The following is a 25,125-nucleotide window of genomic DNA, read 5'->3' as shown; positions in this document are numbered from 1 at the left end:
TGGTACTTCCTGTGGCCCCGGCCCTCTGTTCCTCGCCCTGGATGCTGCCCCAGCAGAGGGGAGGTTTGGTCCCGCTATTGCAGAGATGGGTACCCTGGAGACTGGGTTAAGATTCTTGGCTCCACACCTTACCCTGGGTGCTTAGGTCACCAGTAATGCAAGCCACATGCTTAGATTGCCAGCCAAGCAGGACACCAAAAGATGACGGAAATGTGAGGAAAGAGTTTGCTTAAGAAAAATACGGACAAAAGTAGGCCTCATGGGTAAATCTGAATTGCGTAGGACTTCCCTATGCCCATTTTATGGTTTAGTATGTATTTTACATGGGATAGCAAGGAAGGGGGACCCAAAACTTTTCAGCTCTTTGGGCCTCTAAATATTTGCATTTGGCCCTGAGCTCGGGCAGCCTCCAACTCAACTTGCTCACCTGCGAAACTGAAATAATTCAGCCATCCCACAGCGCTTCTAGGACCGAATAAGTGGGATAATTCAGGGAAAGGTCGCAGAGCAGCACCTGCCTCACAGCAGGTGCTCAGCCTATCAGCCCCTCCTTATGCTCTTGCTTCCCCATCTCAGCTGCTCTCCCCCAGGCTTGAATTAACTTGTCTTTTTTTACACTGCCTTGGGAATGTTTTTGCCTGGCAACAGAGGCCATCTGTATCGCTCCCCATAGAGAAGCAGCCATGATATTCCTCAATAGGTTTTCCTTTCTGGACACAGTGGTGGCTTTGTTAAGGGGGCACTTGGGGCTGCAGGCCGTACCCAAATGTCCCTGAGAATTTACCCAGCCCTGGGTTCTCTGCTTGGCCTGACTGCATCCCTGGCCTTGCTCTTGGCTTCACTGAACTCTGTATTTCTCCAGACTCATGTGTGGTCAGCAAACCTGGGGTCATGTGGGTTTAGCCGAGGAGGCAGGACAGCAGTTCCAGCCACCAGGCCCTGGCTGGGCCGCCTGAGGCTGCAGCTGCAGAACATCCTGGGAAGTGGCCCCCGCTATGCTGGGGTGCATCACCCTTTGCCTGCCAGCACAGTGCATCTCAGGGATGAAATCTGAGACGCCTGGGTCAGGAAGGTACTTCCCCACTGCTGCTTGGCCCTGTTCAGGCTGGGCATTTTCAAGGGTGCCTCAGACTGTTTGCTTCCACCCCTGTCTATTTCAGCTGTCCCTGAAGCCTTTGATGATATCCACCACCCTCCTTCTGCCTCAGAATTCGCCCGTGCCACACCCCCTGCCTGGGGCTTCTCACCCAAGCACCCACTGGGACAGGTGCTCCCTGCACATGGGCAAGCGTGGATGGGGTTTCCAGATCACGGTGTTGATTCTCATGAAACTGCTTCAAGTCCCAAGAATATCCTTTTAGATCCAGTGGGCCTGGCGCCTGCTTGGGCCACCTGATAGCAATAGCTTTGCTGCCACGTCCCACCCACTGAGGCCGAAGTGTGAACCCCAAGGGCAGCTGTTTATGGAGATGAGCAGTTCCTGGGTTTGTGGGCCCTGAAGCCTAACCTTTCCCGCAAGGCCTGGCCCCGGCCGGCCTCCTGCCAAACCAGATTCTTCTGTGGCCTTCTTGTCCCACTGCTCCTTCTAGTCCCAAGGGGGTGCTCAGCCCATTTGCATTTCCTGGTCGAGGAGATACCTCAGGCAGGAAGGGAGACAGCGAATGCAGTGGTTAGGAGCGTGAGTGTTAGATTCAAATCCTAGCTCTGCTATTTACTGACTGCGTAACCTGCAGCAAATAGTTTAACCTTTATCTTCTCTTCTGTAAAATGGGATGATGATCTAGGTTCTAGGTACTGGTTTATGTGCTTAAGGTCTGTAACTTATTAACCCTCAGAACACCCGATGAGGTGGGTTTACCCATGAGGCCCATTTGACCATAAGGGTCACCGTGCTCACATCAGCAGCAACGTGACATGAAACGAGACAATTCATGGAAAGTCTAGAACAGTACCTGGCACATCACAGATGCTTAATAAATCACAGCAATGGTCTCCCATGTTACAGAGGAAAGTGCTGAGGTTTGCAGAGGTCGAGAACCTTCTGAAGGTTAGAGAAACCAGGTGTGCTGGCCCCAGGCCCTGAGGTTCCCTGTCTCTCGCCCGAAACCCTGAAGCAGAAGCGTCTGAGAAAACCTGAAGCGTCTGAGAAAACCTGAAGCGTCGTCCAAGTGCAGCTGTGGTGATCTATCCTCACCCCAATCCAGCTTTCAGAATGGTCCTCTGATGGGAGGAAATCCTGTTTTCACACCCAGAATGTGGGGCTGGGATCCTGCAGGGAGATGGGAGGCTTCCCAAGGCAACCTAAACCCCCCGGTGCAGGCGGGGTGGCCCTGGGCAGCGGCCCCTCTGCAGCAGCTCCCCTGCCAGCTCCTCTGGGAGGGAGCCCGTGGCAACCTGACTTGAACTGCCCTGCAAGCACGGAGTAAACTAACAGCTCAGGACACACAGGGATGTCGATGAGCCAGAAGAAACCCCAGCCAGTGCCCCCGGCTGCCACTCGCTGGGCAGAGCAGACCCACCTTGGGGTGGCACAGGGTGGGCAGAGAGCGTTTCCTCGGGGTAGAAGACAGTTGAAGAGCAAAGGGTTTAGTGTTAGATTGATAGGGTTTGGATTCCAGCTCCGTCACGTTCAAGAGTTAACAGTGGGCGAATAGGACGGCTGTACTGAGGGAACCCTTCAAAGCCTGGGTTTCCTCAGTACAGCCGTCCCTTGGTAGTTTCCGCAGACCTTGGTTCGGGGACCCCACCTCCCACGCAGATGCTCAAGCCCCTATGTAAAATGGCACAGTACGGCCGGCCCTCCGGATCCGCGGGTTCCACATTCTGGGATTCAACCACGGGTCCTCCGCGGTTGGTTGTATCCTCAGATGTGGAACCCGCGGATACGCAGAGCCCGACTGTACCTACCTATAGGGGTGCGGTGAAGCCAGAAAGAGATACGTTCTCAAAGTGATGAGTGCGCTGTACGGCATGGACATGCTATTGAGTGTCAGTGGTGTCATCAGGATAATGACAGGGTCTAGAGCAGGTTGTCAACCCCAGCTGCACATCAGAATCAACTGGGGAGTTCCTGAAAAGGACCGGTCGCCAGGACCCTGCCCTGAGCCGGCGGGTCACAACCTCTGGGCTGGGCCCCGGCACCGGCAGCTGGAGCTGCACGGTTGCTCCACGGGCAGCCAGCTGAGGACGCTGGTCCTGGAGGTCTCAGGCTCTCTCCCCAGCCAGCAGCCTCTGACTTGCCATCTCTCCTCCTGAGGGCTCCTTGACGTTTCCCTCTGAGCGTGAACACTGGCCCGCAAGGTTTAGGGGGAGGGTCTTGGCACACGGTGAGGGCTCACCCAAGGGTCTGCGTTTGTTGGGCAACACACCCCTTAGCTCTTGTCCATCATGGCCCCTGGGACTCTTCTCTGGCCAGTCCCAACCCCGGGCAGTTCTGGACTCCTTCACCCGCATTCCAACCTTAAGCTTTGTGGGCTCGAAGCTGTTCTGAGCTCCTTCCAAAGGGCCTGGTTGACTTTCCAGCCTGTTCTCTTCATTCTGTGGCTCACCATGTGCTCTAAAGGGAGCTGTGGAGAAGGGCAGTGGCCTTGGGCTCTCACTGCCCAGGCCTGGAGCAAAGAGAGGTACCTGTCCCCTGGGGCCACAGCCTGGTACCTGTGCTAGAGGGTGGGACCAAAAGTCTAGGGTGGGGTGGACATGCACTTGTCATAGTGTTCCTGTCACACAGTTTGTATTATGTACGAGTTATTTCTACATTAAATGACTGACTAAGCAGATAAATAGATAAGGACCTATGGGTGGCCAGCAGAGCCTGTGGGTGGCCAGCAGAGCCTATGGGTGGCCAGCAGAGCCTATTGATGGCCAGCAGGGCCTATGGGTGGCCAGCAGAGCCTGTGGGTGGCCAGCAGAGCCTGTGGGTGGCCAGCAGAGCCTATGGGTGGCCAGCAGAGCCTATGGGTGCTCTAATTCTAACCAAGCCTGTGTGCAGGGACTTTGACAGACTCCCTATAGCTGTGAAGTCTACAATATTCTGTGTGGGAATCAGTTTCAAGCCAGCCACGCTTTATTTCTGAGCCCAAACCTTGCTCTTCCCCGCGCCCCCTGCCCCACACCCCGGCACTGCTTCATGGAGGGAAAAAGATATGGACCGAGAAGGACAGATTTGTTATTTTAAGTTCAACTGAAATCCCACCTCCTCCCAAAGGTCTTTGGGTTCCCCGTCAGTGAATATCTCTCCCTGCTGTGAAATCTCCTTGCTCTGGATCTGCCCCTCTGCCATGACTCACACCGTCTGCCTTGTGGTAGGCACGCGGTGTTGATCTGTGAATAGAATCCCTGCATCATGACTGTGTTCCCTTCTGCCAGGTACCTGCTGGAACAGGATTTCCCAGGCATGAGGATTGGGCCCGAGCCGACCACGGACTCTTTCATTGCAGTGATGCAGGGAGAGATGGAGGGCATTATCCCCGGGAATGCCCTGGTGGTGGATCCTAAGAAACCTTTCAGGAAACTGAACGCCTTTGGCAATGCCTTCTTGAACAGGTGAGTGCAGAGGGAACACACACAGGCCTTGGGAGCTCTCTTTTCTTGGAGTATGAGAGGTGAAAGGGCGGGGCAGGGTCTTGGGAAACTCTCTACCTTTTCCAGACCTGGAATCTCTCTCGATTGTCCCCTTCTTGCTGGGAATGAAACCACCATTGATTAGGGATGCACGAGCTGCAAACACTGAGCTGATTTCTCCCGATCGAGTTGGGGGAAGGGTTCAACTAGTTAAATCACATTTCTCTAATGTGTACCTCCCTCCAGTAAAAGCAGAGAGGGCTACTCTGTGTAGTTCCCAGCTTTTGCCTAAACTACGGAAGGGCTTTGCATCCAACTGACAGGAGGCAAAGGAAGGTTCCTCTCTGTTCCTAGATATTGTTTTTACTTGGTGGCAGGAACACTGGACGTAAGGTAGAAGCCCTGGCTTTGAGCACTGACCCTCCTACTAAACTCACTCTGTGACCTTGGACAAGTCACCTCCCCTGGGACAAGTCAGCCTGCAGACACCAGGGCCATTGGGTCAGTTTGAGTGGAGGAAGCTCTAGAGACTGCTTGGCAAGCTGGCCCAGGCCTTCCCACTATTCTGTTTAACTGGAATGCAGGCTGATCCCCTGATACGCTTGTTACGTAGATCCACACCACAACTTTGCATCTGCATCGCATTTAAAAATGTTTAAACTACTTTCTCTAACTGAGACATTTAGAGTAAAGGTAAAGACTATGGGCTTTGGCTTCAGACCGACTTGGGTTCACATCCTACCAAATAGCACCGCGATCTTAGACGGGTTACCTGACTGGTCTGTGTCTCACTTTTCTCATCTGTAAAATAGGATAATAGTCATGTCCTCCTCCAAGGCAAGAGGACTTTGCGGAAAAGTTGGCATTTGAACCGGATGTTCAATCATGAGTGAAATCACACTAAAAGGGTTAAAAAAAAAAAAAAAAAAGGATATTCCAGGCAGAGAAAACTGAAAGTATATATATACACACAAACACATACACACAGCGGACTGAAAGAATGTGGCTTAATGCAGAAGCACTACGACATACATAGATGGCACTGCGTACGTAGACAGCACCATAAGGGTCGCGCTTCTCTACAGGAGCGTGCCACAGCTGGGTGACAGATGTGTAGATTAACTGTTGGCTGGGGATCTGTCAGGCACATCCATTGGAGGGATAACAGGATTGGGGCGGGGCTGGGGTGGGAGAGGGCCCTCCATGTGCCACCAGCCTCACTGCAACTGCACACACACAGGGAGGCTACACCCCGGACGCCTGCTGCCCCGTGATCCCATTTCGCGGCCCTTGACATCTCCCCTCCCCTTCTCTGTGGGTGTTCCACGCATTCTCCAGACACCTCAGGCCCCCCTCTCGGCAGGTGACCTTGCTTCCTATTCTAGAGAAGATGGAAGCCCGTATCCATGGATTCCCTGTAGTTGGTTTGTTTTAAACTGTCCGTAAAGGGAGTTCGTTTGCATCAGTCCCATCCCGCCCACCCCGCCCCTGCCGTCCACGCAGCCTGCAGAGAGCTGAGTCCTCTCTTTTCCCCTCAGGTCTGCGCCCCTGCACCCCCGACCCGTGCATCAGGCCATCTGCCCAGGGACGGCTCTGTCAGTTACTCTTTCTGACAGCTCCCCACCTCCCGTGGCTCCTTCCCCGCCTGGAACTATCTATCTCCTCTTGCAAGCCCTGCAGCAGGCCCTACTAGCCCTTACCCCCTTGCTTTGCTGTCGCAGCCAAGTTTCAGGGCTTCACCTCCTCACTTCTTCCTGTCCCCCAACCTGTGGAACATGGCTTCACCCCGTCACAGCTGCCCGTGTGAAGGTCATCTGCGACCTCTCAGTGACAAGCGGTGAGCACTTTCCGTCCTCACCTTACCCCGTCTCTCTTGGGTATTGGTTTCTCTCAACCACCAGCCCCTCTCAGCTCCTTGGCCCTCCTCCTGCCTCCCTAGCAGACCTTGGTCCCCTTGGTCTCTGGCTCCTCTGACCTGGAGTCATCCTCAGCCCCCTGCCCTTCTCTCACTCCATGCACCCAGCCTGGGTGATACCTCAACCGCAGCCCTGGCCCCAAACACCAGCCCCATGTACACGACCTTCTGGTCACCAAGTGACAGCAGCCCCGCTCAAGGTGGCTTCAGCAAAACGTGGAATGTATTGAGGAATCCTGGGGTGTGCCTTAGAACCTAAGGACCGGAATGCGGCTGGGCCCCAGGCACGATGAAAACCATGGGCTTCGGTAGGGCGGGGGCTGTACCATGGACTTTCCTGACCCGCTATGTAGCGCAGTGCCAGAAACGCAGCACATGCTTCGTAAATATTTGTTGAACTGAACTGGACATGCTGACAACCATCATATCAGACTGTGTCACTCTTGTGCTTAAAATGTTCCAATGGATTTTTCCCGCCCTCAGTATAAAGTCCACACCTCTTAATGTGGCCTTCAAGGCCCTTGTGATCCAGGCCCTGCCTCCCTGTCTTGGCCACATCTCTAGGGGCTCCAGCCCAGTGATGAGCGCTCTCCTGGAATGGTGCCTGCACGCACACACACACACACACACACTCCCGCACCCCCTCTTTTTCTCTCCCCGCCCCTCATTTCTGGGCTGCATTTACACCTGCTTCTATTAGTTTCCTAGGGCTGCCAGAATAAATTACCGCGAACTGAGTGGCTTTAAAATAACTACTGACTCGGCCTTCCCTGGTGGCGCAGCGGTTGAGCGTCCACCTGCCGATGCAGGGGACACGTGTTCGTGCCCTGGTCCAAGAGGATCCCACATGCCACGGAGCGGCTGGGCCCGTGAGCCATGGCCGCTGAGCCTGCGCGTCCAGAGCCTGTGCTCTGCAACGGGAGAGGCCACAACAGGGAGAGGCCCGCGTACCGCAAAAAAACCCCCCAAAACTACTGACTCATAGTTTGGATGCCAGAAGTTCAAAATCAAGGTGCTGGCAGGGCCCTGCTCCCTCCAAAGCCTGTAGGGGAGGACCTTTCCGTGCTTCTTCCAGCTTCTGGTTACTCCAGCCATTTTGCTTGTGGCAGCATAATTCCAATCTCCCCTCTGTGCACGTCTGTATCTTCACATAGCTACACACACACACGCATGTACACTGGCTTCCTGCCCACACCCCTGTCCACCTGGCAAATGCTGGCCATCTCTTGAGGTCTCAGTTCAGGTTCTGCGTCCTCTGAGAAGCTTCCCGGACCCTCCTTCCCGTGCATCCCTAGCCTCATCCGCTAACCTGCGTCTCTGCTGCCACCTCACTGGGTAGCAGAGGCTCCCTTCCCTGTCTGTTCTTGGAGACTATGGGACCGTGAACTGTACCTGTGATGGTCAGACACCTTGCTGGCTTCCACCAAAAATGGCATTTAAGAGAGAAGGCTTGAAGTCAGAAGGATCTAGCTTAGGTTTACCAATTTGTATTTGGAGACTTTGGGATGTGATACTGGGAATATTTCCTTGAATAAGCCTTGACTGTTATCCTACTAGCAATGTTTGGTATTTGCACAGCCTTTTAGAAGCCCAGATAAACGTTCCTGGGTGGTGTGCCCCACTCTTCGAGGCCAGCTGCAGTGCCGCCTCCTCCAGGAAGGCTTCCTTCCACCTTGGATCTCCCGAGCCCTTCTCTTGACCTCCCTTGGGGGCGCTGCTCCCATCGCACCCATATCGTGGTTGTCCTTATGCATGCCTCTGCTCTTCCACCAGACTGTGCTCCTGGAGGCAGGGATCGAGGGCTGCACATCCTGGTGTCCCCGACAGCAGGGGCTCACAAACGTAGGCCCACAGCTGCCTTAGGACCACCCCGGGAGCTTCCTCGAAGTACAGATCCTGGGCCCACTACTGGGGCTAGTCTAGCTTGGGACTGGGAGTCTGCACTGGAAGGCGGCCGGGCTTCAGAACCTCTGCCCAGGGCAGGAGAGGTTGGCATGGGGCTGAAACGAGGGTGCCTGAGAGGCAAGGACAGGACGGCGGCTCACCACGGCTCTCCTCCCACCCCTGCAGGTTCGTGTGCGCTCAGCTGCCCAACCCCGTGCTGGAGAGCATCAGCGTCATCGACACGCCGGGCATCCTCTCCGGGGAGAAGCAGAGGATCAGCCGAGGTAAGTGAGGCAGCTGGTAGGGTTGGCTCTGGCTCTGTGCTGTGTCCTTTCTGGTACGTTCTCTGGCTTCCATACCAGGAGAGAGGCTCCCGGGGCCTTGCTGTCTCTTGATGAGCCGCTGCTGCCTCGTGTGCTGTGTGGGGTCATCCCAGGCAAGGGTCAGCAGATGGGTTTGGGTCCACTGCAGCTCAGGAGGCAGCTAGCCTCGGTCTTCTCATCTGTGAAGTGGAGGCATCAGTGTCTGCATTATGCACCTCACTGGGTTTCTTCATGGGCCAGACCCTGGCTCGCTTCTGAAGTTCCTGCTGTCCCTGCCCCAGGAGCTTGCAGCTCTGCAGGGGAGACAAGTGCCTGCAGAGGACTCCAGCCAACAGCGTGAGGATGGCAGTGTGCTCTGGGGCGTGAGAGTCAGGAGCTGGGTATGTGAAAGCCCTTGAAAACTGCTCATTCCAGACAGATGTGGGGAATTGTTCGCTGAGGGAGGCTGCTGGCATGCGGGTCGGGAGATGGAACTCAGGAGCCAGACCACCAGCGTCCTGGGCCTGCCTCTGACGCTTCCTGGCAGGGTGACCTGGCGGCTTTCTTTCCTCCAGCTGGCTCAGCTGTAGAGTAGGGGACATACCTCTATCTTCTAGGGTTGTTTGAGGATTGAAGAAATAATACAGGTAAAAAGCCTCCTACCTGGCACACAGCAAGTCCCCAGTAAACATGAGGTGCTATAGATCATCATCATCACTGGTTTTTTCCTAGCTCTAAAATGCTAGATGGATATTGTAAAAATCTTGAAACTACAGCTCCCAGCTCCCCTCCCCCAGCCTCTCCTGCCACACCATGCTGTGTGCCCCAGATAGCCCCCAACCCTTTCTGTGCCGCATGCCGTATTGCTGGGAAGAAAAGCTGACGAAGCCACAGCCACCCCAGTCCTGGAGCTGGGAGCTGGGCAGGAGCCAGCTCGGCACTCAGAGGGCAGCTTCCGGGAAGGGAAGGCTTTGGACTGGCAAGAGCGCTCCGCAGCAGCCAGGACTCTGCCCTGAACTGACCTCAGGTGCCTGTCTGCTTCCTCCTGCACGTGCCTGGGGCGAGGTGCATGGGGGGGTGCAAGGGCGAGGGGGGCGTAGAACCCACGGCCCTGTGGGGAGGAGCATCTCCTTCTGGCCCACCTGCCCTTTGTAAGCACCCTGGCACCCTGTTCAGGGCCCCGTGGTCGGGGGGGAGGGTGCAGCGTGGGTGGCTCTCTGTCTTGTTTCTATTTGTTTCCCTAGATACTCCCTCTCTCCTGACCAGTCTCTACCCTCATGCCGTAAGTCTTCTTCCAAGTTCATCCTGAGTTTAGGCCTAAAGGGCATTTACTGTTTCACACAGACAGCCTATATCTCCTCGAGGAAGGCTTGGAGAGCAGCCCAAATTCTCCACCTGAACTACCCAGGGGGTGGGTGGCTACACAAGGCTAGTGCAGCCTGACAGGTGGGTCCAGAGAGGACTCCAGCCTTCGGGGATTCCAGGGGCACTGGACTGGGAGTTTAGAGCATTGGGTTTTAGAACCTGTGGGTCTCCAGGTCACATTTTTCCCCTGAGCCTTAATGTCCCCGTGCATAACAAGGGGTAATGATACCCATCGCATGACCTCGTGAGATCACAGATGGTAATGGAAACACAGACATCAGCTCTGGGTCTGGATCACAGTGAGCTCCCTTCTTTCCTCTTTATCTGCCATCCAGGGTCACCCTGTTAAACAACCCCAGGGTAATCTACGTGAATGGCCTTCCTTGCAGTTGTGCAGTGCACAGCCCATGCAGCTGTATGTGGCAGCCCTGCTCCTAGGGAGTCCTGCCTTCCTCAGCTTCTGTTCCATTTCATTCTTTTCCTATCCCTCTGCCTTTTCTCCTGACTTTATCTTTGGACCTCAGTGGCTGCTCTACTGCAAACTGGAGGCTTGTTCTTCTTGCCCACCCTTCCTATTGCCTCCCACCCCATACCGACTACCACCAGGTCTCACCCCACCTCTGGGAGAAGTGATAGCCCTGTGTGTATCTAGGCAGACCAGTTTGTTCTCTGCCCTCCTGATTCTAGACTATAAATGCAGTTGCTGGCAAAAGTAGCCTGTGATAAAAACAAGAGCTGAGAGCTGGGCCGCCGGTCCTGCATCGTCTGCCTGGGGCAGTGCTGACCCCAGCACTCCACAGAGACCAGGAAAGTTGGGTGGGGGGCAGGGATCAGACACCCTCAGATATCAGGGGAACCCCAAATGAGAAAAGTTTCCAGTATGAAGACCCCCTCCTCATCTTTGACAATCAGCCGTAGAACTCAGTAGTTCAGTTTATACCTATACGCATATGCACCCCCCATCTACACACATCACACCTCCCTCCGCACCCCGCTCCCCACACATGCACACAAGTGTGTGCACAGAGCCAAATGCGCTTCGCGTGGCTTCTCGCCCGGGGTTCTCGGAACTCTGGGTTTGGCCGCAGCACAGATTTGGTGCTTCTGGCTTTCCTCCAGCCCGGGGCCGGGCGGGGCCCCGTGGACAGTCCATGCACAGCCCTGCAGGAGGGCACCCGACTGAGGGGTGTATTAAGCCTGAAATCCAGCCCACGTTCCACTCGCTGAGACTGATGCCAGGGCGTCGTTATCAAATCCACACAGAGCCACCTCTGGGCCGAGGCCTGATGTGCCACATTCTGGAAAGCCAGCTGCTCCCAGGGGGCTCCCCGGGCCTCAGGCTTCACGGGAAGGAGCAATCAGGCCCCAGGCCACAGCTGGACGAAGTGTGGCCCCTCTGCCCGGACCTGGGGGGCTGTGTGTGTCTTGGGGGCAGAGCAGAAGCAAGGGACGTCCAGGAACCTGAGCCCGGGAAGTCCCAGGCCCACACTTGTCTCTGGATGTAGATGCATTGGAGTGGGTGGGAGAGGGGCAGGGAGGCAGTTCCTGGAAGTGACAGGATGCAGCCCAGGACTCATTACTGGGAAGAAGCAAGGATGCGGCAGAGGTGGGAGGGCTCCGGAAGCCTGAGTGTCCTCACACTTGGCAACCACATTTCCTGTCTGTTTCTCAGCTAGAAATCCCCACAGGCCCCACCCTAGAAAAGCAACCCCATGGCGCGTTGCACACATCACTCCCAGCGGACCCCCTCCTGTGCAGGTGAACTCAGGAGGGCCAGAGCAGGAAAACACTTGCCCAGGTCACAAAACTGGACTGGGAATTCTGGTCTCCTGCTTCCCCGTCCGGTGGCTTTTCAGCACGTTATCATGGCCTGCCTGCCCAGGAAGAACTCAAAGAAGAGGAATGAGGGCAAACTCTCATGTACAGCTTTCCCCTGGGGGACCCCGGAGGGTCTGGGCTGGTCCTCACAGCCTCCCATCCCTGGCATCCTCACTTAGGGGCCTCTGGGGGCATCACACGCGGGGACAGAGCGGCAGAGTCCCGACTCCCTTTAAAAGGGTGCGCTGGCAACTTGTGGCCATCTGGGAGACCTGGGATGAGTCTGGTGGGCTACTTTTCAAGGTGACTTCTGGGAGGCAAGTAGTGTGGCCTTTGTCATCTGAACTTTTCCCACATTTTGCAAACTGATGCCTTCTAATTTCTCTTTTGCTAAAATGTCTTTATATCTTGAAAGCTTTTGGGGGCAGGATGGGACCTTTTAAGTACCCACCACAAGTAACTGCCTGGTTGGAGGGCTCAGCCCCCTGAGCTACAGCCTTGCGGGGCTCTGAGCCGAGAAGGGAATGCAGATGGAAGTAAGGATCTGGCTCCTAGGCCCGAGTTTGCCACCACCTGGCTGTGTGAGCTTGGGTGAGCCCCTTAACCTCTCTGTTCCCTCTCCCTTCCCTGTGTGTGCCTGTTTACCTCCTGGCACATGGAGCACTGTGAGGATCGAATGAGATCGTGTGGCTGAAAATACAAAGAAATGTGCTGCCTTGTCAGCACCCTTGCATTGCCTTTCTTTGTTTTTTTTTTTTGGCTGTGTCGGATCTTTGTTGCTGCCTGCGGGCTTTCTCTAGTTGCAGCGAGCGGGGGCTACTCTTTGTTGCAGTGCGCTGGGTTCTCTTGTTGCAGAGCACGGGCTCTAGGTGCACGGGCTGCAGTAGTTGTGGCATGCGGGCTCAGTAGTTGTGGCTCGCGGGCTCAGAGCACAGGCTCAGTAGTTGTGGCGCATGGGCTTAGTTGCTCCGCGACATGTGGGATCTTCCCAGACCAGGGCTTGAACCCATGTCCCCTGCTTTGGCAGGTGGATTCTTAACCACTGCGCCACCAGGGAAGCCCCTGCACTGCCTTTCAGGCTGTGAAGGAAGCTGGTTGATGACTAAGGAGTTGCCGCACTTATTGTGTTTGTCTCATTGATATCCTCTTGCCTGGCATTACTTAGAAGTGCTTTCCTTCCATTCCACTGGAGCCTGGGGTCAGTGGGGAGAGCCCTAGCTCCCTGCAGGCTGCCCAGTCTCTGCTCCAGGTGCCTGCACACCAGATCTTCCAGAGGCGGCAGACTTGCTACCCGCAATTCCAGGACAGCCAGCTTCGCCATCTGTCTCCTGGAGCCTGAATCTCCCACCACCCACTAGTCCATACCTTATGAGCCCTTGGGCTGCTGCAGGTGCTCAAGAGCTCCTATTCTGGGGCTCAGAGCCGTTCCCAGGACCAGCGAGGGAAAGGGGGCGTATCACCCTAGACGTCAGGGCAGAGACTCCAGACTGAGTCTGGGCCCTCCCTCCGCTATCTTGTTGCCATGGTTCTACCGTTGACCCCTCATCAGTCAGTCGTTTTTATTCCCATTTTCAGCTGAAAAAACTGAGGTTCAGACTTGCCTAAGGCCACACAGAGAATAAATGGGAGAGCCAACCCGTTCCCTTTTCCTTAATAGGTCCCGTCTGTGCCTTTCAGATGCTCCCATTCTTGGATACCCATAAGCCCAGTCTACAGAAATAATTAAATACCCAGCCTGGAGCCTGCTAGGCTCTGAATAGCCAGGATCGGGGAGGCTGAGCTTCAGAGGAAGCCCACAAAGTCATTGCTTGATTCTCATTTCCTCACAGCCACACCTGGGGAGAAAGCTTCCAGCATTACCCAGTTGGTAATTGGATAGCCAGCCTTGCCAGAGATACAAAATTTGCAAAAGTGGGAGGGTGAATAGGAGGCCTCTGTGCTTCTGAAATCCTAGAAAGGTTCGCAGAAGCCATCTGCCTGTTCTCAGGAAGGAGCAGGCTTCACATAGGCAGCCCAGGGCATTAAAGACAGCAGTCCCCAGCCTTCCTTCCCCTTGTCCTGCAAGAGCTTCCTTGTTTCTAATCTCCATCCATCCTGCTGTACTCCCCACCCTCATACCTTCAGTCTTAGAAGCAGGGAATTGTGAACTGAGAAAGGAAACTCAGAGATCTTCCAGTCCAACTCTGTGGATTAACAGGCAAAGAGACCAAGGACCAGAGAAGGGAGGCTACTTGCCCAAGGACACACAGCAAATTAATAGCTGAGCAGAAACTAGAGGTGGGCTTGCCTGGGCCAGTGCTCCTCGGGTGACCCCTTCAGAGCACACCCAAGTCATGGAAACTGGTGCCTGGAAGGAGCTCTTTATAAAGGGGCAGAGCCATAGGAACAGCCAGGGTCACAGGCAAGCAGTCTCACCTGCATCCTCTTTGATTGGATCCTCACAGCCGCCCTCTGGCAGGGTCTGGTGGGTTCCAATTCAGAGACCAGAAAACTGAGGCCCAGAGATGACCTGTTCACTGTCCCTGGGATGCAAAAGGCAGAACAGAGCTGACATTTCAGGTCTGTTCAGCAAATGCTGATAGAGCACCTACTGTGTGGGGGGCACCGTGCTGGGCACAGAGGAAGCTGGGAAGGATGAGCAGCCCCTGCCCCGCCCAGCTCCCTGTGCGGTGGGGGGAGGATAAATTCCTGGGTGAGCAGAGAGGCAAGGGCCTGCCTGAGGGGCACCTGAGCCAGCCGTGAGGACAGGAACGGACATGGGCCGGCCTATTCCGGCAGCACTGACCTGCTGCTGTCACTCTCCCGCCCCACCCCAAGCGGGGGCTGGTCCGCTTTTGCAGCTGAGGCTCCTCTTGCATGGCTGCTGCCATCTGGGGTTGGTGAGAGCTCAGGGGCCGGAAGCCTCTTCTCTGCAGCTTCTCTGGCCCCTTCGCTTCCCCCAGCCCGTGGAGGGCTGGCTGGAGTGCTGGGCTTAGGACAGGAAGACCTGTGTTCTGGTCCTGGCCCTCCCTCTGCTCGGTCCTGGGCACATCTCACCCACTTGCTTTGAGCCCTGTCAGTAAGTGCCCAGGGCTAGCTGCTGTGGCTGCACAGCCAGCTGTGAGCTGCTGCCACCAGCTGCCTGTGACCAGTGAGCCAGTGTGCTGAGCAGTGAGGGCTGAAATCTGCTGTACGGGAGGGAGGGAGGGAAGGAGGGAGGGAGGGCGCATCGCAGCTGCCCTCCCCGTGGTTTGCACCACCACGGCCAAAACCTTGTCAGGCTAGATTTGGAAACAGGTCTCAGCAGAAGGCCAGAGGCCTCTGAGCCCCCTGCCCTCCCCAGCTACAACTGAGGGCACGCCTGCAGGTTCCAGGCGCCAAGGCAGCCAGGCCGTGACCTGTTTTCCCGGTTGGGGTGGATGGGGCCCGGGAGTGAGTTTGCCCTGATTTTCTGAGCCCTCTGCCCGCCCTGCTGCCCACGGCTCTGACGGACTGCCTTCAGAAGGTGAGAGCTGCCCTCCACCTGGCTGTGCTGAGGGAGACTAAAAATAGCCTGGAGCCAGCCCTGGAAAGGGAGGAGACGGGAGGGGAGCGGGAGGCGGGGCGGGTAGGGGCACAGGTGCAGGACCGCTGCCAGCACGGCCTGTGCAGGGCCCCCAGGGCCCCGTGGCGGGGTCCAACCCTGACCCCCACAACATGCCAGCAATTTGGCTCTCCCCTCATCGCTGAACCTCAGGTTTCTCCTCTGGAAAGTGGGACTGTGCCTGCCTCAGAGGGTGGTGCGAAGGGGAAATGAGGTCATGATGTGAACTGAACCAGAAGCTCTGGGGTAGGCCCAGCCATCTGGGTTGTAACAGGCCTCTGGGGGATTCCGCTGTGCGCTCAAGTTGAGGACCACCGTTCCAGGCGAGCAGAGCTGCTTGTATCTAACTCAGTTGCAAAGCAGCTGCCTGATGACCTGCCCCGGTCTCTGATCCTCCTCTGTGAGGCAGGGCAGGAACTGCTGGCTTCTTCCTGTTGGCTGGGTCTCCCACTCAGTGGGGGCAATGAGCTTTGGGGCCCCAGGGTCTATGCCCCTGAAAGCCTGTGATGTTGGGACCCGGGGTCGTCGATCCCACCAGAGCCTAAGGAAGGGCTCCTACCTTCCTGCCAGAGGTGTGGCACTGGGGAGCAGCAGAAGGCCCAACACCTCCACCCTCATCCCAGTGCTGCTGTGTCTGGGCTGTGCGCCCTGGAGCAAGTCACTTTCCCTCTCTGAGCCTCACTTCCCCATGTACTGTCCTCTGTTTCATGGAAGAGGAGACTGAGGCACAGAGAGGTGAAGCTGCTTCCAGCTGTTAAGGGTCAGTGAACATGAGGCTGAAGGTGCAGACTGTTGGCATGACCTCCCCCTCCAGGCCCTCCCAGATCCACTGCTACTTGGGGTTGAGCAGAGCAGGTGCTGTGGGGGTCCTGGAACCAGCCTGACCTGAAGCAGCTCAGTGCCAGATAACCAATGTGTGGCAGCCAGAGGTCTGTCCCATGCTAGGGAAGAAACCCCTTGTGGTTTTAAGAGTTGGGGATTTGGGGGCTGCAGCTGATGAATAAGTAATGAAGCGAGCTTATGAGCAGGCATGAGAAGAAGTTGTGTGTCAGAGCCTCAGATTTCTTCCAGACCAGTGATGGGCATGGTCTGAACCATGGGACCTTGTTAAGAATTTCTGGGTCTTTATTCAAAATATATGTCCAGAGTTTCTTTTCCAGCAGGGCCCCTGGCTCCTAAATACAGTAAGCAAGGATAGGGGAGCCGGATGGTGGCTGTGTTTTATGGGGATAAGGATGTTAATAATAATAACTAGCATCTACTGAGCAGCTGCTAGGTGCTGGGCTGTGAGCATCTTTAGTGTTTAAAATTCTATGAACTAGATAGTATGCCCATTTATAGATGGAAAAACACTGACTCAGAGACATTTGGTAACTGGCTGAAGGCCAAATTGTGAAAATGTGGAGGAGCCGGATTTGAATCCAGATCTGCCTCCCAAGTCCATGTTATTTCTACTGCACCGGCTGCCTCCCCCAAAAACCCTACCCTCCGCCCCAAAGGCCCCGCCCCCTGACTCTGCTGTGTCGCAGGGTACGACTTTGCGGCAGTCCTCGAGTGGTTCGCCGAGCGGGTCGATCGCATCATCCTGCTCTTCGACGCCCACAAGCTGGACATCTCTGATGAGTTCTCAGAAGTCATCAAGGCCCTCAAGAACCACGAGGACAAGATGCGGGTGGTGCTGAACAAGGCGGACCAGATTGAGACGCAGCAGCTGATGCGGGTGTACGGGGCCCTCATGTGGTCCCTGGGGAAGATCGTGAACACCCCGGAGGTGATCCGGGTCTACATCGGCTCCTTCTGGTCCCGCCCCCTTCTCATCCCAGACAACCGGAAGCTCTTTGAGGCCGAGGAGCAGGACCTATTCAGAGACATCCAGAGTCTGCCGCGAAACGCTGCCCTGCGCAAGCTGAACGACCTCATCAAGAGGGCCAGGCTGGCCAAGGTGAGGCTACCTGGGGGGGTGGGGGGGATGGGCAGCATGGACGGGGCCAATGGTTTGGGGTGGGGGGGGTAGCTGCAAGAGCTGCGGGGGGAAGGGGGGCAGAGCAGGAGAATGTGGTGTCAATGATCACAAGCCCTGGCGTCAGATGGCCAGATTGGACTCAACTCCACAGTTTACTGTGCATCCCGACCCCAGCAAGGCCCTTAGTTGTGCTGTGCCTGTTTCCACATAAGTAAAATGAAAGGGTTAGAAGAGTAAAGAACGGAAAAGCCCTCATCACAGTGCCTGGCATCCTCAGAAGTGCTTTGTACACGTCAGCTGTTGTTACTGTCTTCCTCATCAACGTCATCACCAGAATTTCCATCCCTGTTATGCCTTGACCTTACCCTCCCCACAATCTCACCTTTCCCTGGGATTCAGCAAAACAACATGCGTTGCAAGCAGCGGGAGAGAAAGAGGATGGAGACAGAAATAATTTCGGAAGTAGGAGCAGGAGTGGGGGGATTGATGGGAAGAGATGGGGTGAGAGCCGCCCTAGAGGAAAGGAAAGAACTGAGGTCTCCATCTGAACGTTTCTCTCCGCCCCTGTTATTCAGGTTCATGCCTACATCATCAGCTCTCTGAAGAAGGAGATGCCCTCGATGTTCGGAAAGGACAACAAGAAGAAGGAGCTGGTGAACAACCTGGCCGAGATTTATGGCCAGATCGAGCGGGAGCACCAGATCTCACCTGGGGACTTTCCCAACCTGAAGAGGATGCAGGTAACCAGGGTCTGGGGCCCCAGGAAAGGAGCAAGCCAGCTAAGCAGCCTGAGCTTGGAGGAGGCCACCCTTGGATTCCCTGCGTGGAAACTCAACCCAGAATCAGTAGGCAGGCCGGCAGATGGCCCTGGGTCTGCCCTTCCTGCTGGGCTGGCACTGGCCCAACAGGGGCCGTATCTGGGCCCAGGGAGAAACATGGAGCCCCAGCGCTCCCAGTGGGCAGCAGTGTTAGAGGATGTTCGGGGGTCTGATACCTCAAGTTCATGACCTTCCCCAGTCCTGGCCACCACAGGTTTGGAATGCCCACCACATCATGTGAAACAGGACAAGTCACCTGACATTCTCCTGACCCTTTATTGCTTAAGTTTACCACTGAGCTCCTCCTTGGGAGCAATTTGGGACATAAGCCACAGAGAAGCAGAAATCTGCCCAGGAGCTCACCATCTTTGGAGCATACCATGGGCCCCTCTCTTGGGCCAGGGTCAGTCACACATAGTTTCTTATGTGTGAAAAGTCGTCTGAGGGAGTTATTTCATCCTCCTTTTAGGATGAAACAGTCCTCTGAGGTAGGCATTTCATCCTCCTTTTACAGATGAGCAAACTGAGGTTTACAAAGGTAATTAACCTGCCTACGGTTTTAGTAATGTTTACACAGCCTGCAAGTAGAAACCCCAGGAGTGTCCAAGGTCTAAGGAAAAAACTACCACACCATACTAACTGGATCCTCTCTGACCCTCTCTCTTTTCATCTACATACTGAGGCTACAAAAATACCACCTTATATGGATACTGTGGGTGTATATCAGATAATATCGTGGGCGTATATCAGATAATATTTGCAAGGCACTTAGCATGGCCTGGCACCAACTATGCTCTTAAAATGCAGTAGCAAGTTAGGTGAGATGTCACCAGTAGAGGAAGCTGCCTGATGAGCGCAAGGAACCTAGCTCTCTGCACAATTTTTGCAACTTCTGATGATTAATTCTCATGTAATTATTTTAAAATGAAGGGCTTCCCTGGTAGCGCAGTGGTTAAGAACCCGCCTGCCAATGCAGGGGACACGGGTTCAAGCCCCGGCCTGGGAAGATCCCACATGCCGCGGAGCAACTAAGCCAGTGCGCCACAACTACTGAGCCTGCTCTCTAGAGGCCGTGAGCCACAACTACTGAAGCCCACGCGCCTAGAGCCCGCGCACCGCAACAGAGAGTAGCCCGCACTCCCCGCAAACAGAGAAAGCCCGCACGCAGCAACGAAGACCTAAAGCAGCCAAAAATAAACAATAAAATAAATAAATGTATTAAAAAATAAAATATAAAAATGAAAACTTTTTAAGAATTAGGAAATTAGGAAAAACTAGCAGCAGATGTAGTAGTAATATTGTTTTTGCTCTTGTTGCTTTTAGGGTTTCAGAATATCAGTATAGTCCCAAATACGCATTTTTAATTTCCTATCTAGTAAAATAAAAAGAAAGAAAGAATAGACATCCAAAGCATGCATTTGTTCATGTATGCATTCATTCCTATAACCACCTACCGGGAGCCAGTCACTAATTTCAGAATTGTTTCAACTTTCAGTTTCTCTTTGTATTAAGAATTTAATGATCTGTAAGCAAACATTTGGGGAAGATGACATTTGAAAGGGACCATATGACTTTTTAATGTGAGGAATTCTTTTGCAACATAAATGGTTTCACCTTCTCGCTTGTTTGCCTGTCTGACGTCAGTTTCTGTTAGGGATGCTGGATCAGTATGTAAATGGCTGTCCGGTGGGGGCATATGTGTGGGCTGATGGGAGCAACCCTCACATCCTCTGGAAGATACTGGGACCCCCTAGTTGGGAGCCCACCAAACACGCTTAGATGTGGACAGGCTGGGAGAGACAGGGACCTTAGGAGGTTGTGCTGAGGGCAGGAGAAAAGGCTTGTCAGCTCCACCGTCCCCCGCCCAGCCCCCCCAGCCTCCCTGGTCCAGCCCTGCCCTAGAAGGGAGGTGAGAATGCCCAGGCTCACACTTGTCTTGAAATGTAGCCGTGGGTGTTTTCTGAATTTTTCTGCAGTGAACTCCGTGTGCTTGTCCTGAGACTGTCCCCTGTGCACTGGCCTCATCCCAGTGTCCTGAGATTGCTGTGGCCAGAGCCAGGGTGGGAGCGGGAAACTCTTGTCTTATCATTATAGAGGCAAAGGAGAAGCTGGATGCTTGAAACTCAGGACCTTTCAAAATGGCAAAGACATGCAAAGCGGAACATATTTCTTTTACTGTGTGCTGTGGGGGTCATGGGAAGTCAAGGAGGGGAGCTGTTGCCCGTGCCTACTGAGTCAGAACCCTCAGGGAGAAGCCAATAGTCACCTTATCTTTGATAAAGGAGGCAGGAATGTACAGTGGAGAAAGGACAGCCTCTTCAATAAGTGGTGCTGGGAAAACTGGACAGGTACATGTAGAAGTATGAGATTAGATCACTTCTTAACACCATACACAAAAATAAGCTCAAAATGGATTAAAGACCTAAATGTAAGGCCAGAAACTAGCAAACTCTTAGAGGAAAACATAGGCAGAACACTCTATGACATAAATCACAGCAAGATCCTTTTTGACCCACCTTCTAGAGAAATGGAAATAAAAACAAAAATAAACAAATGGGATCTAATGAAAGTTCAAAGCTTTTGCACAGCAAAGGAAACCATAAACAAGACCAAAAGACATCCCTCAGAATGGGAGAAAATATTTGCAAATGAAGCAACCGACAAAGGATTAATTTCCAAAATTTACAAGCAGCTCATGCAGCTCAATAACAAAAAAACAAACAACCCAATCCAAAAATGGGCAGAAGACCTAAATAGACACTTCTCCAAAGAAGATATACAGATTGCCAACAAACACATGAAAAGATGCTCAACATCACTAATCATTAGAGAAGTGCAAATCAAAACTACAATGAGGTATCACCTCACACCAGTCAGAATGGCCATCATCAAAAAATCTAGAAACAATAAATGATGGAGAGGGTGTGGAGAAAAGGGAACACTCTTGCACTGCTGGTGGGAATGTGAATTGGTTCAGCCACTATGGAGAACAGTATGGAGGTTCCTTAAAAAACTACAAATAGAACTACCATATGATCCAGCAATCCCACTACAGGGCATATACCCAGAGAAAACCAAAATTCAAAAAGAGTCATGTACCAAAATGTTCACTGCAGCTCTATTTACAATAGCCCGGAGATGGAAACAACCTAAGTGCCCATCATCGGATGAATGGATAAAGAAGATGTAGCACATATATACAATGGAATATTACTCAGCCATAAAAAGAAACGAAATTGAGCTATTTGTAATGAGGTGGATAGACCTAGAGTCTGTCATACAGAGTGAAGTAAGTCAGAAAGAGAAAGACAAATACCGTAGGCTAACACATATATATGGAATTTAAGGGAAAAAAATGTCATGAAGAACCTAGGGGTAAGACAGGAATAAAGACACAGACCTACTGGAGAACGGACTTGAGGATATGGGGAGAGGGGAGGGTGAGCTGTGACAAAGCGAGAGAGAGGCATGGACATATATACACTACCAAACGTAAAATAGATAGCTAGTGGGAAGCAGCCGCATAGCACAGGGATATAAGCTCCGTGCTTGGTGACCGCCTGGAGGGGTGGGATAGGGAGGGTGGGCGGGAGGGAGACGCAAGAGGGAAGAGATATGGGAACATATGTATATGTATAACTGATTCACTTTGTTATAAAGCAGAAACTAACACACAATTGTAAAGCAATTATACCCCAATAAACATGTTAAAAAAAAAAAAGAAAGAAAACTCTCTCCAGATAATCCCGAGAGCATCCTGATTAAGAACTGCTGGCTTAGGAATGACCTGTGGCTTCTACCATGATTTGTTTCTAGTTGCCTAGGCCTCCATTTTTCCTTCCCTAAATAGTGATAGCATGTGATTTCCCACTTGCAGAAGGTCACGGGGGAGTGAATGAGATAATTAACGTAGTGAAAGCACTTCCAGCGTTCTTGAGTATAACCCTTATTGAAGTAGACACCCGCATGACTCAGTCTCAGAGGGGTACAGCATTCAAGAACCACTCACTGTTCAATAGCCAAAACTAACTTAAAGAGAAATTTAATTATAGTCATCCCTCGGTAACCACAGGGGATCGGTTCCAGGACCCTCCACAGATACCGAAACCCATGGATGCTCGAGTTCCTTATATAGAATGGTGAGGTACAGCTGGCCCTCTTGTATCCACAGATGCAGAACCCTCGGATACACAGAGCTGACTGTATTTGCTTTCTAGAACGCTGGAGGAAATCCAAATGAATCCGACCAGTAATGGTTAAATTTCCCTTCCTTCTCCAGCCCCTGCAACGATTTTCTCTCTTGAAAAATCCAGCAAGAGCCAACGTGCCTTTTTTCTCCTCCTCTCATATCTTTTGTGGATCTCCTTCCATTGTCTTCTGTCCTCACCTTCTTTCTTCTCTGTCTTTCTGCAGGACCAGCTGCAGGCCCAGGACTTCAGCAAATTCCAGCCACTGAAAAGCAAGCTGCTGGAGGTGGTGGACGACATGCTGGCCCATGACATTGCCCAGCTCATGGTGCTGGTGCGCCAGGAGGAGACACAGCGGCCCGCCCAGATAGTGAAGGGCGGAGCATTTGAGGGCACTCTGCACGGCCCCTTCGGGCACGGCTATGGGGAGGGGGCTGGGGAGGGCATCGATGATGCTGAGTGGGTGGTGGCCAGGGACAAACCCATGTACGATGAGATCTTCTACACCCTGTCCCCGGTGGATGGCAAGATCACGGGCGCCAATGCCAAGAAGGAGATGGTGCGCTCCAAGCTGCCCAACAGCGTGCTGGGTAAGATCTGGAAGCTGGCCGACATCGACAAGGATGGCATGTTGGATGACGAGGAGTTCGCACTGGCCAACCACCTCATCAAGGTGAAGCTGGAGGGCCATGAGCTGCCCAACGAGCTGCCCGCCCACCTCATACCCCCGTCCAAGAGGAAAGCCACCGAGTGATGGGGGGCGGGGAGGTCCAGAGCAGGCAGGAGTTAGAGGAGATGGGAGAGGCGATCACACACACACACACACACACACACACACACACACACACACACGTTGGGAACAGCACTGCGGATAAGGGGACAGTGATCCCTAGGTCTCCAGGTGGATCTTCGTGTGGACACATCTCCAAGTTCTCGGCGTTGCCTGAGGCACCGGAGCGCTCCCAGGGTCCCGGGTATCAAGCCTAGGTCTCCATCCCTCTTTCCCTCCCCTATTCCACTGCCCAGAGACCCGCCTTCTCCCACAGAGGGGGCAGTTCACTCACCCACAGATGGCCCACCTACCTCCAGATTCCCCGGACTCAGAGCATATGGAAAAGGCTTCTCACGTAATAGACAATCCACTTTTTTTCTGTGCTTTCTCCCCCCTCTTTGGCTTCCTCATATGAAGTCTGCTCTGGGGCCAGGAGATGGGAGGGGAGGGGAGCTGCGGCAGGGAGGGGAGGGGAGGAGGGAAGCGTCCTCAGCGAACCAAGCCCCAGACTTGAAGACACGTGGCCCCGAGCCCTGTTCTCTCCCAGGCTTAGGCTCTGACTGCCTTGGCAGGCCTGGCTTTGAAACCTGCTTGCGCTTCACTTCAAAGAATCCCAGAACCAGAGAGAGAAGGGAAAAACTCGGCGGGAAAGAAAGCAAAGAAACTGTTCTGTCATCCTCTGCTCTCATAGCCAGTCAAGGTGGGTTTTATTCCACAGATTCTGGGACATTCATATTTTTTCCCACCTGGCCTCTATGTATCGATGCTTGTACTCGCCTCACATTTATCCAGCCTCTTCTGAGTGCCAGGAGCTGTGTTAGGCACTTTATATACATTATCCCATGTGGTCCTCACCACGCTCCGAGGAAGTATGTGTTAGTCCCTCCAATTTGCAGAGAGGAGCCTGAGACTCGAGTTCAGGTGACCCTCCCAGGGTCACAGAACTCACATGTGATAGGGCGAGGGCCACAGACGCTGCCCTCTGCTGGGATGACGTGCGGGATCCCAGCGTTTCTGGCTGATGATAGACCGCGGCAGATAAGCTGAGCACACAGCCCCCTCGTGGCCTCCCGGAGCGGGCTGGTGAGGGAGAAGGGCCAGCCAGCATCTGGTGGGCCATCAGTCTGGCCATCTGTCACAGCACAGAAGCAAACCGTGCCTTCCGGCGACGCTCCCCATGTTCCTAAAATCGCAGAAGCCCGACAGCACCAGCGGGAGAGTGGGCTGGCCTGTTGGATGCTGTTTGCCTCTGTCTCTGCTCTGCCTCCCACCCAGTAGCCTGAATCATCCCAGCTCAAATGCAGCCACCAACTCTTATCCAGTGGGACCTCCTGCTGATTCTCTGAAGGCCAGTTTGGGAGGTCTAAGGTCGTGTTCCCTGCAGGACCCCCGGGAGTCCGCGGTGTCCTCGGCAAATCCCCACCGTTCTCGGTGCCCTACAGTCTTCCTCATGGTCTCTCCCCTGGCTTGCTTCGCAGCCACTGACTCAGTCACTTTGTATGCCATGCTCCTACTGTGATGGAAAACGAAAACAAGTATAACTTATTTTGTATCTATGTTGAGACTATATAGAGAATATTCTGTGTATCTACGATGTGCTTACTACTGCAGTGCATTTGTCCTCAGTGTTCATGTTAATATAGCACATTTATCCTTTGGTACACGCTTGGCCGCAGAGCATCATTCCGTGGGAGGCTGAGGAGAGGAGCTGGACTCTTACTCGGGCATCTTGGGCAGAGGATCAGGGCCGCCCATAGCCAGCATCCACGAGTAGCATCCCATTAGCCTGGTGCCTCTCCAGGCCCGTTGCCCTGGTGGAACCACACTGACACTCTGGACGGAAGATGGTCCCCAACTCCTGGGGTTCCTTCTGCATCCGTACATTTCTCAGGAAAACCAAGGCAGAGAGGTCTGACCTCCTCTAACTCAAGGGCCAAGCCCAGCAAAGGGACCGTTTCTCACCTCTTCGCCTTTACTTG

General features: G+C 53.9%; 1 protein-coding gene across 1 annotated transcript in view; it reads left to right on the top strand.

The window, feature by feature from the left end:
* EHD3 (EH domain containing 3) overlaps positions 1-24,807 on the top strand; it is a 31,276-nt gene extending 6,469 nt beyond the window's left edge. The window contains exons 2-6 of the mRNA XM_004268186.4: positions 4,366-4,542; positions 8,546-8,643; positions 16,936-17,348; positions 17,945-18,109; positions 22,601-24,807. Of these exons, the coding sequence (XP_004268234.1) occupies positions 4,366-4,542; positions 8,546-8,643; positions 16,936-17,348; positions 17,945-18,109; positions 22,601-23,128 (1,381 nt within the window). The 3' untranslated portion in view covers positions 23,129-24,807. The remainder of the gene's footprint in view (positions 1-4,365; positions 4,543-8,545; positions 8,644-16,935; positions 17,349-17,944; positions 18,110-22,600) is intronic.
* Positions 24,808-25,125: the final 318 nt, after the last annotated feature.

This window comes from Orcinus orca, chromosome 13 (assembly GCF_937001465.1).
Source record: "Orcinus orca chromosome 13, mOrcOrc1.1, whole genome shotgun sequence".
Lineage (NCBI taxonomy): Eukaryota > Metazoa > Chordata > Mammalia > Artiodactyla > Delphinidae > Orcinus > Orcinus orca.
Note: the sequence above shows the minus strand (reverse complement) of the source record. Positions and strands in the feature narration are given on the sequence as shown.